This window comes from Oncorhynchus nerka, linkage group LG4 (assembly GCF_034236695.1).
Source record: "Oncorhynchus nerka isolate Pitt River linkage group LG4, Oner_Uvic_2.0, whole genome shotgun sequence".
Classification (NCBI taxonomy): Eukaryota; Metazoa; Chordata; class Actinopteri; order Salmoniformes; family Salmonidae; genus Oncorhynchus; species Oncorhynchus nerka.
This window is the reverse complement of record NC_088399.1, coordinates 64,141,393-64,161,479: the sequence shown is the minus strand read 5'-3', so window position 1 is coordinate 64,161,479 and position 20,087 is coordinate 64,141,393. Positions and strand designations below refer to the sequence as shown.

General features: G+C 42.4%; 1 protein-coding gene across 4 annotated transcripts in view; it reads left to right on the top strand.

The window, feature by feature from the left end:
- Positions 1-20,087, top strand: part of col14a1b (collagen, type XIV, alpha 1b) — an 83,970-nt gene that overhangs the window by 27,231 nt on the left and 36,652 nt on the right. For all 4 annotated transcript variants that reach the window (XM_029658237.2, XM_029658240.2, XM_029658238.2 and 1 more), the window contains 16 exons: positions 1,009-1,161; positions 1,452-1,571; positions 1,864-2,028; positions 2,321-2,482; positions 4,179-4,466; positions 5,878-6,023; positions 6,894-7,023; positions 9,653-9,792; positions 10,090-10,216; positions 10,596-10,735; positions 11,377-11,509; positions 12,678-12,746; positions 13,757-13,899; positions 16,021-16,150; positions 17,121-17,243; positions 18,195-18,344. In XM_029658237.2, the coding sequence (XP_029514097.2) occupies positions 1,009-1,161; positions 1,452-1,571; positions 1,864-2,028; positions 2,321-2,482; positions 4,179-4,466; positions 5,878-6,023; positions 6,894-7,023; positions 9,653-9,792; positions 10,090-10,216; positions 10,596-10,735; positions 11,377-11,509; positions 12,678-12,746; positions 13,757-13,899; positions 16,021-16,150; positions 17,121-17,243; positions 18,195-18,344 (2,319 nt within the window). The remainder of the gene's footprint in view (positions 1-1,008; positions 1,162-1,451; positions 1,572-1,863; positions 2,029-2,320; positions 2,483-4,178; positions 4,467-5,877; positions 6,024-6,893; positions 7,024-9,652; positions 9,793-10,089; positions 10,217-10,595; positions 10,736-11,376; positions 11,510-12,677; positions 12,747-13,756; positions 13,900-16,020; positions 16,151-17,120; positions 17,244-18,194; positions 18,345-20,087) is intronic.

Genomic DNA, 20,087 nt, shown 5'->3' with positions numbered 1-20,087 from the left:
GCTGTGTGCATTGAACGCTCGATGGGAAAAGTGGCACATACCACCTACAGCTCATTTACAATCTGAAATCAATCATTGCAATCCACCATAAAGACTGATGGAATGCTGGATTACTTTTACAGTATTTTGCTTTTAAACAATAAACTGCTGCCCTATTCTAGTTGTCTGTGTCTTTGCTGGTCACCCAATTTCACAATTCTCACACACAACAATTGGCATAGGAGAAATATACTGTCAACAAAAAAAAATCTTGATTCTGGGTATATTATTTCCTATAAGACTCTGAAAGTCTGACAGTTTTCTGAACCGTGAAAGTCAGAGTTTCTTTCCTGAATTTTTTCCTGAACTTAAGATACATACAGTATTCAATGCAGATTTGTGCATATCCTGCAGAAACCTTCTGAATCCACACAGAGAGAGTTCTGGCTCAATGGCTTTCACTCACTCTATCTGAGTATGTCGGATCAGGATAATATCCAGCACATTCCTGTCATCATGTCTGTTTATGGTCTAATGACAGGCCTCTCTACTTTAATAGATCGGCACAGATTGTGAGAGGAGGCATAATGAGATGTTATTATGTGAAACGCTATGTAGCATAGAGTGTCTAAATAAAATGTCACCTAATCAAGGCCTATTTTCTCTTCATTGACTGGGTGTATTCATGAGCACTAGCATTATTTTTGCATGAATTATACACTAAATTGCCCTTCAGGGAATTTCGTGGGAGGATGTATTAAACTGAATAAACAAATGCTTTGGACCTAAGCTGCACTTCAAAGAATTACAAATGCTTTTTTGTTGTTTGATTCAGTTATTTATTATTTATTGTTTGATTCAGTTTACCATTATTTGATAAGTTACTCTCTTCAGTGACCTTACTTTCCCCTTTACGCTCAGTAGTGGTATGTTGTATATTCTTGTGTTTTATCTAGGCTATTGTTTGAATGCTTTGTCATTAATATGTTGGTTTAAACATAATCTAGTCTGTGTATCTTTCCCTTACAGAGCAGTTCATGTGTAAGACCCCGGCCATAGCGGATATTGTGATCCTGGTGGACGGATCATGGAGTATCGGACGGATAAACTTCCGTCTGGTCCGCATGTTCCTGGAGAATCTGGTTAGCGCCTTCCATGTGGAGTTTGACAAGACACGGATAGGCGAGTCATTTCACTGGTTTCTTTATCATCATCATTGGTGACGTTGTTTCCCTATCATTGTCATCATCATTATAATTATAAGCATGAGAAAGCAGCGTTGCTAAAGAGCTCATGATTAGATGATTAGCCTTTCTATCCCACCCACTCAAGTCACGGGTACTGTAGTTTCTGTGTCGTTGTGCTGCTGCATTTCATCTGGGTAATAAATGATTAGATGCTCGTCAGTACAGTAACAGCGTGTGTTTGTGCGTTGAGAGAAGCTACCCTGAGTGTTGATTCCCTTTGCACAGGTCTGGCCCAGTATAGTGGTGATCCCAGGATTGAGTGGCACCTGAACACTTTCACCACCAAAGAAGCAGTCATCGACGCTGTGAAGAACCTTCCTTACAAAGGAGGGAACACACTGACGGGTACTGGAAAGGAATCCTTTCTTCCTCTGTACTCTGTAATACTACTGAACTCCACATAATACACATTACCCACCCGGCAGCAAATTACGCTCATGATGTTATTCTACCACATTTTATTACATGTCCAGATAACCTGATTGACAATCTGTTTTCCATTACATTTTGACCATATCTTAGAGATTTAGCCAGGGATCCCATTAACCCAACAAAGACGCTAATACTGTATGTGACAGTCCTCAAGAACCCCGGTGTATGCAAGAGTTAGACAGTATGCTGATCTTCTCTACTGTAGGTCTTGCATTGACGTACATCCTTGAGAACAGTTACAAACCCGAGTCCGGATCCAGGGCCGGCGTTCCCAAAATTGGAATCCTGATCACAGATGGGAAGTCTCAAGACGATGTCCAACCCCCGGCACGGAGTCTGAGAGAGGCGGGAATAGAGCTGTTTGCCATTGGTATGAGACAAAGCCTCATCTTAGTTTTCTCTACATGCTCATATACTACTGTAGTTAAACAGATTGAATGCAGATGCAATTTTCTTGACGGATGGAGGGCATTCTTTCACCTTTCACATTTATACAGTATTTGGGAAATCTGGTTTGAATGTGAAGCCACCTGTTCTGACACCTGCCCAGTGTAGTGATATGTAATCTAGAGATGTCTCAATCTACTCATCTCTCTCTCTCAATTCAAAGGGCTTTATTGGCATGGGAAACATCTCTCTTTCTCTCTCCCCCTCTATAAAAGGTGTGAAGAACGCCGATGAGAAAGAGCTGAAGGCCATTGGCTCTCCTCCAGAGGAGACGCACGTCTACAACGTGGCTGACTTCAGCGTCATGAGCTCCATCGTGGAGGGTCTGACCAGGACCGTCTGCGACCGGGTCGAACAGCTTGACAAGGCCATCAAAGGTGAGCCAGATTCAAGTAGAGTTGTAGATTCAGAAAAGAGAATTGAGAATGTCACATCCAGACCTAGGTTCAAATACATGTGTATTTGAGTATCTGGTATTTAAAATTGTTTTCTGTGTATTTTTGTATTTTCAACTACACAGCCCAAAACAAGTACAGTACTTTTATTTGAGTATTTGAATGGTTATTTGTAAAAACCAAATAGCTTCCAATACCTGGGATTATATAGACATTTAGTCACATTGTATACCTTTGTACAAGCAGACATTGTTTAAATAGTGACACTTCAGTGATTTTGGACAGATCCACCGGAAAGCAAACACATCCATCCCCTCATCAAATCAAATCAAAATCAAATCAAATTTATTTATATAGCCCTTCGTACATCAGCTGATATCTCAAAGTGCTGTACAGAAACCCAGCCTAAAACCCCAAACAGCAAACAATGCAGGTGTAAAAGCACGGTGGCTAGGAAAAACTCCCTAGAAAGGCCAAAACCTAGGAAGAAACCTAGAGAGGAACCAGGCTATGTGGGGTGGCCAGTCCTCTTCTGGCTGTGCCGGGTAGAGATTATAACAGAACATGACCAAGATGTTCAAATGTTCATAAATGACCAGCATGGTCAAATAATAATAAGGCAGAACAGTTGAAACTGGAGCAGCAGCACAGTCAGGTGGACTGGGGACAGCGAGGAGTCATCATGTCAGGTAGTCCTGGGGCACGGTCCTAGGGCTCAGGTCCTCCGAGAGAGAGAGAAAGAAAGAGAGAATTAGAGAGAGCATATGTGGGGTGGCCAGTCCTCTTCTGGCTGTGCCGGGTGGAGATTATAACAGAACGTGGCCAAGATGTTCAAATGTTCATAAATGACCAGCATGGTTGAATAATAGTAAGGCAGAACAGTTGAAACTGGAGCAGCAGCATGGCCAGGTGGACTGGGGACAGCAAGGAGTCATCATGTCAGGTAGTCCTGGGGCATGGTCCTAGGGCTCAGGTCCTCCGAGAGAGAGAGAAAGAAAGAGAGAAGGAGAGAATTAGAGAACGCACACTTAGATTCACACAGGACACCGAATAGGACAGGAGAAGTACTCCAGATATAACAAACTGACCCTAGCCCCCCGACACATAAACTAATGCAGCATAAATACTGGAGGCTGAGACAGGAGGGGTCAGGAGACACTGTGGCCCCATCCGAGGACACCCCCGGACAGGGCCAAACATCCTCCCATCCTTTCTATGTCCTCTGCCCCCCTACATCTTCTAACCCTTTCTATATCCTCTGTCATCCTACATCTTCTAACCCTTTCTATTTCCTCTGCCACCCTACATCTTCTAACCCTTTCTATTTCCTCTGCCGCCCTACATCTTCTAACCCTTTCTATTTCCTCTGCCACCCTACATCTTCTAACCCTTTCTATTTCCTCTGCCGCCCTACATCTTCTAACCCTTTCTATTTCCTCTGCCACCCTACATCTTCTAAACCTTTCTATTTCCTCTGCCACCCTACATCTTCTAACCCTTTCTATTTCCTCTGCCACCCTACACCTTCTAACTCTTTCTATTTCCTCTGCCGCCCTACATCTTCTAACCCTTTCTATTTCCTCTGCCACCCTAAATCTTTTAACACTTTCTATTTCCTCTGCCATTCTACATCCTCCCTTCCTTTCTCTCATTCTTCTCCCACTCTACAATCTCTCAGGCGACACAGGCCCAGAAGTCACCATGGCCGCTCCCAGAGACCTGGTGACCTCGGAAGTGACGGCCAGGAGTTTCCGGGTGTCGTGGACCCACGCCCCTGGCACAGTGGAGAAGTACCGGGTGGTGTTCTACCCTGCCAGCGGGGGCCAGCCCGAGGAGAAGGTGGTGCAGGGCACAGTGGACACGGTAGTGCTCAACTACCTCCTCTCCCTGACTGAGTACCAGGTGGCTGTGTTCGCCATCTACGCCAGCTCAGCTAGCGAGGCCCTCCGAGGCAGCACTACCACATGTAAGTCTAGTTACAAAACTGAATCTCATCTAATTTAGTGGTGGCTAGAAGTTGATGAATGGCAATGAAATCCCCCCATGGATATCTGTGAATACTAAGTACACAATTGACCTTGTCTCAAAGTTAATGGGGATGGTGAGTAACCTACCGCTGTCAAGACTGACATACAGATGGAGGAGGAAGTAAGACAATTTACGACATCCAGTAAATCTGTAAAGGCTCTCACTTTTTGGCGCTTAAGTAGCCCGTATTGCGTTTAGGCCCACCATTTATGTATTTCTATAGACAGGTTAAGGGAGGGGCTATGGCCACTCTTGGTCAAACAGGTTAACAGGAATGGAGATTGCTTTGCTGTGTGAATTGTGAATTATGCCAAATTGTTTACAATTTTATCTTTGCTTTTCCTCTTAGTATGTTACGAAACTGAAAAGGGTTCTTCGTGGAACCCAAAAGGGTTATACCTGGAACCCCCAAAATATTTTTCAAAGGGTTCTCCTATGAGGATTGCTGATGAACCATTTTAGGTTCTAGATAGCACCTTTTTTTCTAAGAATGTATATAAACTCAATCAAGGGAAGCTAGGACATGCTAACGAGTCTGTAACCTTGAGGTAAGCGAGCATTGTGTTGTATGTCTTTGTCCCTAGTGGAGACAGTATAGCCTACTCACCAAGGTCCAGGGAGAGCTCAGTTGGGACTCCGTAGTCGGCCAGCACAAGCAAGCTATTAGGTTAAAATGGGGACAAAGATAATAGTCTACAAAAGGAAAAACAAAAAGGCATGCCAACCTAAGGAAAAAGGATTCAGACACAAATGTGAAAACCCTGCCAGGTCAGGAGGCTACTTCCAATCAGCTTCTCAGCTAGGTAATCTATCCCACCTGTGAGCAATCACTCCCTACTGGCACTCTGAGCACCTGGCCCTGCTGCTGCTGGGATATGAATAATGGACTGCTAGTGAAATGGACTGATAGTGTAACTGTGTCCTAACCCACTTCCTACTGCTAACCCCTGATCAGCTGCACATCAGTACCTTAATTAGAGTACAATCAGCTGTCTTAGACAGAGCAGGGCTGGAGCAAAAACCTGCAATGCAGTAGGTAATCATTTCACTCTTAGTCTGCACCTGTTTTTTACAAAGCATGTGACAAATAACATTTGATTTGATTTTAGCTCTCCATAAGGAGGGTTTTGCTAGTCAGGACCTTGTCTCAACCCTGTGTGAGCTGTGTGTGACCCAAATAAATAAAATGACTAGAACGGGCAAAGCCCCTCTGACCAATTTGACTGCACCCTCATTGGTACACTCAATATGACTAATATAGAATTGTGATCCTGAATGTTGACTTGAATGTTGTTGGCTGTTGTAGTAATTCTATGGCGTGACCCCTGTATAACCCTTGTGTGTTACAGTGGCCCTACCCATGGTGAACAACCTGGAGCTGTTTGACATCACCCACAATAGCATGAGAGCCCGCTGGAGGGTCGCAGAGGGGGCTTCTGGCTACATGATCCTCTATGCTCCACTGACCGAGGGAGACGCCGCCGACGAGAAGGAGGTGAGAGAAAAAAGAGAGCAAAGGGAGGACGGAGAGGATAGAGAAAGGAGGATGAGAGGAATGAGCGAGAAGAGGAATGAGATGGTAAAATAAAGAAGGGGAAAATAGAGAAGGGGAAAAGACTGTCAGAAAGAAAAGGAAAGAAGAAGTATAATCCAAAGCACAGATGGAGAGGGAAAGAGAGAGAAGAGGATTTAAGAAATGGAGTGGCTAAATTTAAATACAGAGGAAAATAAAGAAGCAAGGGAGGGAATTTAGACTCAAAGCAAGGAAATGTTTAGAATACATTGTAACTAGTACAGTGAAAGGGGGAGAGGGAGAGAGAAAATGAGGGCAAAGTCCTCTACCGCTCAAATTCCACCCATCCTGTTAGTGCTCATTAAAAAAGAACACTCCCTCCAGGCACAGTAATCAGTTCAGGTTCACAGTTTCACTTGCTCAGCCTGTTGGGGCACAACATGGCTTCCAGGGCTTTTTTCTCTTTTTCTCAAAGTGATGCTTGAAGTTTTTTGTGCTAAATGTTACATCGACTGTTGTCGATTGATCCAGACAGGTTTGACGTGCATATCTGGGTTGTTTAGTTACAATCTGCAGCCTCTATATAGAATAGCCTAAAACAAATGCAATCTTGGGGTAATATGGTTCATTCTGTAAAATGCAGGAAAAGGCACTTTTTTTTTTCACACCCTCGTGTATCACGTCTGGCTGGCTGGCTGCCACTTTATCTGGCGGTGTGACTGCCTTGCCCTTGTCTGTTTGATGGTTGATATTCTGTCTCTATCAACCCCCTGTATATATCTTGCTCCTTGCCAACCTCTCTGCGTACCTGTCTGTCACCCTGTCTAAGGTCTCTGATGACTGTTTGTGCAGGTGAAAGTGGCTGAGACTGTGAACGAAGTGGAACTGGAGAACCTGACTCCAGACACAGAGTACACAGTGACCGTGTACGCCATGTACGGAGAGGAGGCCAGTGACCCTATGACCAGTCAGGAGACCACGCGTGAGTAACCACCTCATACACTCGTACGCATGCACGTGTACACACAGATTCATATACATTATGAATAAGCAGACACACATATACAGTACCAGTCAAAAGTTTGGACACAGGTACTCATTCCAGGGGTTTTCTTTATTTGTACTATTTTCTACATTGTAGGCTAGTAGTGAAGACATCACAACTATGAAATAACACATATGGAATCACATAGTAACCAAAAAAGTGTTAAACAAATCAAAATATATTTTATATTTGAGATTCTTCAAATAGCCACCCTTTGGCTTGATGACAGGTTTGCACACTCTTTGGCATTCTCTCAACAAGCTTCATGAGGTAGTCACCTGGAATGTATTAAAAATGAATATGTTAACTTTCTTTCCTTAATGTGTTTAAGCCAATCAGTTGTGTTTTGACAAGGTAGGGGTGGTATACAGAAGATAGCCCTATGTGGTCCATATTATGGGAAGAACAGCTCAAATAAGCAAAGAGAAAAGACAGTCCATCATTACTTTAAGACATGAAGGTCAGTCAATCCGGAACATTTCAAGAACTTTGAAAGTTTCTTCAACTGCAGTCGCAAAAACCATCAAGCGCTATGATGAAACTGGCTCTCATGAGGACCACCACAGGAATGGAAGACACAAGACTTACGTCTGCTGCAGTGGATAAGAAATTGCAGTCCAAATAAATGCTTCACAGAGTTCAAGTAACAGACATATCTCAACATCGATTGTTCAGAGTAGACTGTGTGAATCAGGCCTTCAGGTCGAATTTCTGCAAAGAAACCATTACTAAAGGACACCAATAAGAAGAAGAGACTTGCTTGGGCCAAGAAACACGAGCAATGGACATTAGACTGGTGGAAATCTGTCCTTTGGTCTGATGAGTCCAAGTTTGAGAGTAGGTGAACGGATTATCTCTGCTTGTGTAGTTCCCACCGTGAAGCATGGAGGAGGACGTGTGATGGTGTGGGGGTGCTTTGCTGGTGACCCTGATGGTGATTTATTTAGAATTCAAGGCACACTTAACCAACATGTCTACCACAGCTTTCTGCAGCCATACGCCATCCCATCTGGTTTGCTTTTAGTGGGACTGTCATTTGTTTTTCAACAGGACAATGACCCAACACACCTCCAGGCTGTGTAAGGGCTATTTGACCAAGAAGGAGAGTGATGGAGTGCTGCATGAGATGACCTGTCCTCCACAATCACCCAACCTCAACCCAATTGAGATGGTTTGGGATGAGTTGGACCGCAGAGTGAAGGAAAAGCAGCCAAAAAGTGCTCGGCGTATGTGGCAACTACTTCAAGACTGTTGGAAAAGCATTCCAGATTAAGCTGGTTGAGAGAATGCCAAGAGTGTGCAAAGCTGTCATCAAGGCAAAGGGTGGCTACTTTGAAGAATCTCAAATATAACACTTTTTTGGTTACTACACAATTCCATGTGTGTTATTTCATAGATTTGATGTTTTCACTATTCTACAATGTATATATTTTTTAAATACTTTAAAACCCTGGAATGAGAAAGTGTGTCCATACTTTAATTTTAATTTAATTTTTTACTTACTGTAGGTATTTAGATGTTTTGTTAGCCATCAGGCCTAGTGAATTTGCATACTTCTGCCTGCATCTTGATGTCAAGCCCTGGCAAGCTTTAGAGCAAGACGTAACAAACAGGCTGACAAAACGGTGCTTGTGCTAATTTTGTGTTTCAGAGCTATTACGGTTGCATCAATTTAGTGTTGACGTTGACCAACTGTCAGTCACCACCTTGCTAGTTAATGTGTTATTGTCCTTCTTTGAGCACTTCTAAGGGCGGTGTCACGACATGTGTTGTAGATATACAGAGGCTTGAAAACAGTTCAGAAAGTAGTTGTCCTTAGACGTTCTGTCTGTTTTAAGGGAACAGGACAGTGCCTTAAAAAGGAACAGTTCACTCCTGAATTAAACTTTTCTGGATGTGGTGTAGATCCAGCCTATTTATCTCCACCCCAAAAGAATGGGAAAGATAAACACTGTCTACAAATGCTGCTAGTATGTCCAGTTCATTTGGAATGGAGGTATGTAACATGATCTAAATAACAGATTGTGTGTTCTCAACTCATCTCAACATTAGACCACTTAGGACATCTGTAAACATTTGACAAACTGATGTTTTGGAGTGATCTGTCACATTTAATAAATGACAGCATTGAAGTATAGTAGGAATAGATCCTTGCCAAACTTTAATACCCTCCTCTCCAACTTTTAAAAATGTACAATTCCTTCATGAACCCAGTCCACCTTCACTGCATCCTTTTCATGCTCCCTGCGTCTAAAGCTAAACGCTGACCCTCATTTAAATTGAAGAGAATGATCCGCAGCAAGAAAGAACAGGAGTAATTTTAAGCAGGACTTCTAGCCCTACCTAAAGGTCCTTGTTAAATTCTAACTCTGCCAGAGAATGTACTTTGTCCGCAAAAGGCCATTCTCCTGCCCTTTTATTTTCCTCGGAGAGGAACTCTCAATCAAAAAGAGTCACTCGCGTCATGCACCTGCGGGAGGGTGACTCAGGTTATTGTGTTTAATTACAACTATATTAGGGTTGACCCGTGTTCCTGTTCTCTACCCCCCCACCCTTCATCTCCCAGTACCCCTGACTCCGGCGCGGAACCTGCGCTTCTCCGACGTCGACCACAGCTCGGCCAGGCTCACCTGGGAGGCGACGTCCAAGAAGGCCAACGGCTATCGCATCATGTACGTCAAGACAAACGGAGTGCAGACCAATGAGGTGAGAGCTCACGGCACTTGGCCAATAACGTAGCTGGACTTTAAACCCATGAATAGATTGTATTAATGTTAATGTTGCGGACTTTCCCCCTAAAGAAATAACTTTTCTTGCACATATGTAAACCCGATAGAATGTCATATATAATCTGGTGCTGACTGATTTATAGAAAAGTAGGCATCACTGGAATGGATACCAAATTTATAAGATAAGTTAAATAAAATATATATACTGTTTTATTGTCACATAGAGGGACTCACACTGACCGTTAACCCTGACCTCTCTCTTCCGTGGCTATAGATGGATGTTGGCCGCATCACCACCCTGTTGCTAAGGAACCTGACGTCATTGACAGAGTACACGGTGGCCATCTTTGCTATCTATGACGAGGGCCAGGCGGAGCCCCTTACTGACAGCTTCACCACTAGTAAGACTGTCTCTACCCATATAAGCAATGCTATTGGCAGCTCTTGGCTTTCAACAACAGCCTTTATAATACACCAAAAAAAGGCTTTAAATGCTGTGGCTTGTAGAAAGTGCCATAGAAATATAATTATTGGGAACGGACATTCCCATTCAATTCAACATTCCGTGATGGGTGGGCATTCTATTTCTATGGAAAGTGCTAACAAATTATCCAGCTGTATTTGAAAATGAAACACTGATGTAAGTGAACAGTTTCTTACATGTGATAAAGTGTATCTAAAAGTGAGTTCAGACTGTGAATATGACCACTCATATGCAAAGTGAAGTGGAGCTCTCCTTCCATTATTTTGAGGCATCTTTACCCTTTGTGTGTAATCCAGAGACAGTCCCAGAGCCTCTGAACCTAAAGACCAGTGAAGTCTCCACAGAGAGCTTCAGGGTCACCTGGGAACACTCAGCCCAAGACGTGGTCCTCTACAGACTCACCTGGACCCCAACCAGAGGAGAAGACACTAAAGAGGTCTGTGTCTGATGGCTGTTGGTTAGTTGAATGGATGGATAGTTCTCTGTCTGTGTTTCTGTCTATCTGTGTAACGGCCGTTGGTGGAAGAAGGTGAGGACCCAGATGCAGCGTGGTACGTGTTAATATTTATTAAATAGAACTGAATACAAAGTAACAAATGAGAACAACCGAAACAGCTCCGTCAGGTGCAAACCACACGAAACAGAAAACAACTACCCACAACACAGGTGGGAACAGGCTACCTAAGTATGGTTCCAAATCAGAGACAACGATAGACAGCTGCTTCTTATTGGGAACCTGCTCGGCATACTTTCTATCACACCCCTGAGCGTTTAAACACCTCACACACATGGTTACGGGCTTACAAAAAGAAGACACCTGCACCATGTCAGATATAGATTATAAAAAAATAATATTTATTAACTTTGAAATTATGAAAATGATTAATAACATTCCACCCATGTGGCCACAGACGGCGCTTTTGGTCATTGACCGCAGGAATGGGCTACAGTGTTATTTTCAAGCCCTTTTGATGACTGTAGAATTCCAGTCCATTCGGTAGCAGCAGAAATATCTGACATTTTTGACGCAACTTCTCACTACATCCCCCCCTTCCCTCCATCCCTCCCCCTCTCTAGATGCTAGTGAATGGTAACAGGAACAGCCACCTGCTGACTGGACTGAGGCCCATCACTGAGTACGAAGTCTCTCTGATTGCTGTCTTTAGAAACGAGGAGGAAAGTGACGCCGTGACCCTCACAGAGTCAACAGGTAATTAAGGGAAACTCCACTCCAATCAGGGTTAATTAAACATTGGGGATTGTATTGATTATTGTATTGATTTAATGTTGCCACTGTGCTACTGCTTGCTCTTTGTTAAAATCGTGCTTGTCCACAACACAGCTTTTTTACCCATGTGTTGTATGTTTGCTACAGGGCATTGTTCATTGAGACTGGTCTTGAGAAACACCTTTGTGCTGAAACATTGACATTAAAGTCAAAACTACACTACATGACCAAAAGTATATGGACACCTGCTCGTCGAACATCTCATTCCAATATCATGGGCATTAATATGGAGTAGGTCCCCCCCTTTGCTGCTATAACAGCCTCGACTCTTCTGGGAAGGCTTTCCACTAGATGTTGGAACATTGCTGCGGGGACTTGCTTCCATTCAGCGACAAGCGCATTAGTGAGGTCGGGCACTGATGTTAGGCGATTAGGCCTGGCTCGCACTCGGCGTTCCAATTCATCCCAAAGGTGTTCGATGGGGTTGAGGTCAGGGCTCTGTGCAGGCCAGTCAAGTTCGGGGAGCATTGTCATGCTGAAACAGGAAAGGGCCTTCCCCAAACTATTGCCACAAAGTTTTAGGTACAGAATCGTCAAGAAGGTCATTGAAACCCATTTCACGAAGCTCCCAACGAAGACTTCTTGTGCTGACGTTGCTTCCAGAGGCAGTTTGGAACTCGGTAGTGAGTGTTGCAACCGAGGACAGACAATTTTTGCAATGCACTTCTGTGAGCTTGTGTGGCCTACCACTTCACAGTTGTTGCTTCTAGATGTTTCCACTTCACAATAACAGCACTTACAGTTGACTGGAGCAGCTCTAGCAGGGCAACCATTTGAAGAACTGACTTGTTGGAAAGGTAGCATCCTATGACGGTGCCACGTTGAAAGTCACTGAGCTCTTTAGTAAGGCTATTCTACTGCCAATGTTTATCTATGGAGATTGTACGGCTGTGTAATTTTATACACCTGTCAGCAACAGATGTGGATGAAATAGCCAAATCCACTCATTTGAAGGGGTGTTCACATACTTTTGTATATATAGTGTATATCTCCTCTAATTCTTCTTCTGAAATGCTCACTATACAAATCAAAATGTATTCATTAATTGATTGATTTATTGGTTGACCCGACCAATGTATCTGTTTTTCAGTGGCAAGAACAACGACTACCACAAAAGCTACTACAACCACAACTACCACACGAGCTACCACCACAGCAGGTAAACTAGATCTTTTTTCGGTCATGTACTGTATCGATTTTTATAAAGTTAGTTTTGTGAGAGCTTTTAATAGTAATTTCCTCAACTTGTCCTGTTGTTTATAATAGTGATAGTAATGTATAATTGTGATAATGGATTGCATTTATATAGTGCTTTTCACTTGGTTTGAAATTGCAATTCACCTCATCCATCATCAATGGAAAGAGTTTACTTCCAAAACGCAAAAATCTTAATTTGTGTTTTTTCATCAGAAATTATTGCTTATGGGTACCTTCATGTGTCGGTAAAATATACATTTTCTCAGATTTTTTTATTCATAGATTTGAGAAAATGTGTTGTTTTGCAAGACGCTGTACATCCATTGATAGGCTGGTATGGAACGTACGGATCCTGTATATTTGACTGATATGTGATTGTCTCACCTAGATCTGACTAAAATGTTTTTTTATGACTGTATATTTGACTGCATTTTTTTTAAAAAAAAAATTTAAAAAAAAACATGATTATTTGTATCTGAAATTAAACCATGAAGTAATAGATTTTAAACACATCTGTCATTGAACAACCCCATGCCATGATTAGATAGGGAAAAAATATACCAATCTCTTTAATAATTTATTTAAACAATAAAAGCAACTTTACCAACATTTGTGAAAATGGATATGTAGAGTTTTGGATTGAAACTCTTCATCTTGTATGTAGCTATGATCTCATCAGGATCCCTGTGTTTGTGTGCCCTCTCTTTCTGCACAGTTGCATCATTAGTCTATTAATATTGTGTTTATTCAAATGTATGCATGCAACCACACAGTCTGCATAGTAAAGCCACCTGGTGTCTCTATCCTATCTCCATTTTCCACCTCCCTTTCTCAACTCATCCTCGCTTCCCTTTTTCCCCCTCCCTCCACCCTCACTACCCTCTTTTTCTACCTTCCTCCAACCTCCTGTATCCTCGCTCCCTCCTTTCCTCCATGCCGCCTTCCCTCTACCCATCTCCCTCTCTCTCCCAGTTGTGCATCTGGGTGCGAGGAACCTCCTGCTTAGTGATCACACCACCTTCAGCATGGAGGTGTCCTGGGAGCTGCAGGACCGCAATGTGCGTCAGTACCGCGTCGCCTATGTCACCGCCAGGGGCGATCGTGCCGAGGAGACGGTAAGATGCAGACAGAGGAGACTTTGTTGTCTGTTAGTACCCCCCCACCCCACACACACACACACACACACACACACACAAACACTTCCATAAACACTTCCTAGAGATTGGGGTTGTATGGTAGTCTTTAAGCGTTTATGCCAGATGCCTAGTGATATAGTGTTTAATCAGATTCCTTATCTATTGATATCAGAATGTTGAAGTCCGGTGAGAATGTAGTCGATAAGTATTACTTATCTGTTGGATGAACCTTGCTGATTTTGTGATGCGGTGTCCCAAGCCAATGTTACAGCCTCATTGAGAGATAATAATGGAAAACAATACAATGAAATTGTGTCTTCAAATAGGATTTCAATGACAAAACAACAATTCATTCCTAGTCCAATGCTATAGTACAGGAAAACTCGGAAAAGTCGCTGAAGCCTTGCATTTGGTTTCTCAAATCACCGGCAACTTCCAACACCACATAGCCTGAACAACTCCTATCCAATCACAGTTCACTAAAGGCCAGCCCAGCAATAGAAGCAGTAGAGTGGAACCCACAGCTCTACTCTGTAGCAAAGTCAATGTGATTGATAGTTTGCATTCTTCACAGATACTTCATTCCAAACTAGATTGAACCGCCCAAATTATAAATAGTTTATGAGGGAGCGGCCGCATAATAAAAATAATCTAATTTGGCAACTGCGGTGGCATTGGGACTCGGCCATTCGGGTCGCACTCCGTCCTGCGGTCCCCCCCTTCGAAAAAGCTAACTGCTATTTTCATCACGTTTGCCTGAAATTGATTTGTCAAGCTCGCCGCTCGCCGCTTGTCATGGCTGTGAAACTTTTTGGGACGGAGGCAAGGCTAGACCGCACACGCTCGGAATGCAAACAGGAATGAGAGGAGGAATGGAGAGTGGATGAGAGAGAGACAGAGAAAAAGAAGATGCCTGGGAGAGAGAGAGAGAGAGGGAAGAGGAAGAGAAAAAGAAGATGCCTGGGAGAGAGAGAGAGAGAGAGAGAGAGAAGAGGAGGAGTGGCTTTAGTCCAGAAATGACAAACATTCTAGGTGATTCTGAAATTAGACAGCCTGCATTACGAATTCACAGTGTTCACATGTCGAGTTATGCACTGTGCAATACTCAATTAACTTCTATAGCCTAACTCCTGAAAGTTTAAAAGTATATTTTTAAAACTATTTCCCAATTAAATTTACTGATATCAGTGTCTAGGTAGTCTATACCTTCATTTCAAATTCAATGTCTATTTATTATTAAAATTGTACATAAATTGGGGGCAAAGTACCCCAAAAAACATACTTGTTTTCTTTTGTAGGAAGGCAAGCTTAGCATTATTTGTGATTTCTAACTTCATGTACATTTCTATGTCTGTTAGTACCCCCTATATGACTTTGCAATGAATTGCTGTTTAAATCTATATTCCTGTCAGCTATTAGATGTGGATATGAATTAATAATAGTTTAATTCATGTTTATTATGTACATACAAAGATTCATACGCAACCAGAGCCAGTATGATTCAAATTCTAGTTTTCTGCTCAAGTGTAGACCTGACATGTTCTTAACTATTTGGGGGAGGTATTCTTTCTTGTCATTCACTGATTGCCTAAAAGTCCTAGACTAGAGTTTCTCCTAGATACAGTATTAACTTAATCTCGTGTCTGCTCAATTTTGTATCATGGCCTTAATAATTCAATTCAATCAGTCATTTGCTGAATGGTTTTCTCCAATACAGCATGTTCATTCACTCACTATCACACGTTATTGCACATGACGTAAGGACATGAAGATGCGAAAACAGAAATCAGATCAGTTGATCTTTCTGTTATCACTAAAAACAAAGCCATCACAGTGCTCCTATTAGCTCGCCTGGTCCCAGACTTCACCTCTACATGTCATGCCAAACAATGACCATAGTTTGGGAGTTGGAAAGACAGCACAGACATGTCTGGTGCAAGGCTACCTACTAGCTTCATCTGTTCCTCTGATACAACTCCAGTACATTTAATCACCAGTCACATCGACCCAGCATGTCCCTTAACCGGCCTCCACTCCAGACAATACCAGAAGCTCGTCCTAGTATCGTGATTTGCAGTTGTGTGTGTATCTGTGTTCTAGAAAATGGTCCCCGGTGGTCAGAACAGCCTGCTGCTGCAGCCACTGCTGTCTGACACGGAGTACAAGGTGACGGTCACCCCGGTCTACACCGACGGAGATGGCCCCGGTGTCAGCCGCATGGGACGCACCTGTAAGTCTGTCTGCATGACCTTCTCTCCGTGGTGACATTTTAGTGACAGGCTCGGACTCTGAGATATGTGTTCTGTTCTCTTCGGCACAATGGAAGCCTCTGTGCTTCTGTATTCTTCTTTCATGTGGAATATGGAACTTTAAAGACCCAGCAGGTAAAACAACCAGTGTTGCACATGGGGATTGAGTTAGTTAGGTAGTTCATGAACCCTCACCATGCTCTGTATATCATTGACACATACTGAATAATCCAATGGAAGCTCTTCACCTCTACATCAGGGAGCTCTCGTAGGCTTAAATAAACTGTTGATTTGACAGGAGATGGTAATTCCTCCTGTGGAGGTTTTCAGAAGCTTAGCAAAATCATTTTTATGGATTTCACATTTACATTCTTCCTCAAATGCAAACATGAGTAGTTGCTTTTTATTTTCCCTGCTCTGAAAATGACAGTCCCCTTTAAGAATGAAAAATTAGGCTAATCCCTCAAACGACGTGTCACATTGGTTGTGTGTGTGTGTGTGTATATGATTTGTATTGTATGGAACAGGTCTGGACAAGTTCTGCTAACACTACTGAATCCAGTTGTAATTCAGTCCAACGCTGTGAGGCTGTGACTCAAAGTTAGTCATCTAAAAGCCCATCAGATGTGTATCAGGTTTAGAACTGCCAACGTGCTTCTCTTTTTAGGACAGGAGACTGAGTGACTCATATGTACACAGAGTTTCTCATCTACAATTCATTACTGTACTTGATGAAAATGTACCTTTTCTCTGAGTGTGTTCTGTTCTCTCTTTCTGTCCATCGCTCACTCGCACTATGCCTTTATCTCTCTCTATCCCTCTCTGTCTCTCTTTCTTTTTTCCTCTGATTCCTTCTCTATATCTATCTGTCTCATGTCTCCATACGTTCCCCCCCTCTATCCATCTCTAATTTCATTCTCTCTTTCCCTTGCTCTTTCATTCATCCTGCAGTGCCACTGTCTGCTCCTAGGAACCTGAGAGTGTCGGAGGAATGGTACAACCGCTTCCGTATCACCTGGGACACACCCCCATCCCCAACTATGGGCTACAGGGTTGTCTACAAACCCATCTCTGGTACACACACACACACACACACACACACACACACACACACACACACACAGTACTGCTTATTTCAAATGATAGCCCATCTAACCCACAAAAACCCTACAACACACATCAATGCTGCATATAAAACAGATATATCATACTACTACTACTACTACTACTACTACTCTTACAACTACTACTACTACCACTACTACTACTACTACTCTTACAACTAAAGGTACAGCTACTACTACAAATACTACTCTTACAACTACTACTCTTACAACTACTATTACAACTACTACTCTTACAGCTACTACTGCTACTACTACTACTACTACTACTAATTACAATTACTACTAGTACTGCTACTAATACTAATACAACCATTACTATTGCTGATATTAATACCGATACTAATACTACTACTACTCCCACTACTACTACTAATGCCAATACTACTAATACTACTACTACTACACACAAACACATGTTGTGAAAGTGCATGAACCCTCATTCAATATATTGTGTTAACTACAAATGATGATATTCTGGGCCACCTCCTACGCTTGTGATCCCACTCATATGTGATCTGGTCAGTTCATCACCTTCTAAGCACGAAATGTTTAGTAAAAGAGAAATTCCTACCACCCTATTTATATATCTGCTAGATGGAAAAATCGCCTTGACACAAAACATGTTTAAAACATTCCACACAATGATGTCTAAAGCTTTTTTCTGACTGACAACCCACTACTCAAACTCCAATTCACACTTAATACAATGTGGTATTCATGAAATTCTAGCAATCACAGTCAGCTGCAAAAAATCAATAACGTCTTAAATGCTCCTTAGGCGAGAGTAGCCTTTGAATTCTGCAAGCAGTGTGCTGTAGTATGTGTGGTGGTGAATGTGAGCTCTTTCTCTCTCACACACACACACACACACACACACCAAACCCTCTCTTTTTCACAGCTCCGGGACCTGCTCTGGAGACCTTTGTGGGCGAGGACGTGAACACCATGCTGATCCTGAACCTGATGAGCGGTACAGAGTACGGCGTCAGGGTCATCGCCTCCTACACCACCGGCTCCAGCGAGGCCCTCACTGGCAAGGCCAGGACACGTGAGTAGACTATCAGCAGCCCCAGGTAGAATGGGACTCGAGAATGGATATATGTTAATTAATCGATTATTCAACACAACACCTCCAAGTAGAGCAGGATTCCAGAATGGATACTGTGTATACTGTGACTGCATAATTACTTACTTATCCCCTTTGTGCATAACAAACTTAATTAATTTATTAAACACTTTCTGGTCACATTGATCACTGTCAAGGTGATTGGGGCACAATGTTTGTCAAATACACTTCCGTTATTCATCATCCTCTTTCCAGGTTGGCCCCTCTACATTTTCCAGACGCTCTTATCCATAGCGACTTACTTAGGAGTTCAGTGCCTTGCTCAAGGGAACATCAACAGATTTTTCATCTAGTCGGCTCGGGGATTCAAACTAACAACTTTCCTTGCGTTGCTGGCCCAACGCTGTTAACCACTAGGCTACCTGCCTCCCTCTCTAATTTGAATCCCCAACTTTCCCAGCAAGCATCGTTTGGATCACATCTAGGTCAACTGGTGCTGTCTGAGATTGAATCAGTGCGAATTATTGAGTATCACAGCTTCACTCCATCGGAGACTGCAGCCGCCACAATGATATCAAGTGGCCAGGCAGGCGTGCCTAATGTAGTACCAGTGTCAGCAACCCAGCACTGTAACGGAGATCATTGTCTTATTAGGGCTGGCAGCTCCCAGATAATCAGATTGGAAGGGGGAGTGGAAACTAGAGACTCGCATTCGTTTGCACATAACTACGATCTCACCTTGTGCATGATAATTAAGTAAAGCACGCTTGGGTAGTGCGTGATTTGAAGGGCATAGATAGAGATATAGCAATCAGGATAGGGGTGTCTCTTGGGTGGAGTTTGATGCCTGACTGACACAGAGTGAGCATGTTAATGAACCCTGCACTACAGTAAGAAACAATGGGGATAGCTCAATGTCATGTTCAAGATCTCCTTGTTTTACAGTCATTTATGTGTATAGTTACGTTGTGAAAGTCAATGAATTGTTGTATTGTATGTTAAGAATTATGTAACAGTCTACTTGTGTAAACGTTAATTAATTTATTCATATGCATTGGGAAATATGCATGGTCCAAGATATGCCGATTAGATTATTTACCGAACAGTTGTGAGTAAATTAGTTTCTGTGACTGAATACAAAATATGGACATAATTTACTCCAAGCTCCCCAAATTAAATGGAGTTTATTTACAAAACGCTATATCCACCAATTTTTCACGTTTGTGTTTTTTAATTAGAAATGATTGCTTATGGATACTTTCATGCGTGGGTAAAATATTACTGTTCTCAGATTTTTTATTGATATATTTTAGATGTGTTAGATGTGTGTAGCAAAATGCTATATAGCCATTGTTTAGCTGGAATGGAATATCCATATCATGTATATTTGACTGTGATACTGTATGTGGTTGTCTTACCTAGCTATCTTAAGATGAATGCACTTACTGTATGTCTGGATAAGAGCATCTGCTAAATGACTAAAATGTCAAATGTAAATGTTTTACATACAGATCTCATAATACTTTATTGAATTTATTTAAAAAATATACGGTATATATATTAAGTTCACAAATGTATAATTTGTACATTTCTCTGTTACATTTAGCTGTTTGTTACATTTGACTCACTGAAACTTAGCAGTATCCCACAAACACAGGTGGGAAAAATAGCTACTTAAATATGATCCCCAATTAGAGACAACGATTACCAGCTGCCTCTAATTGG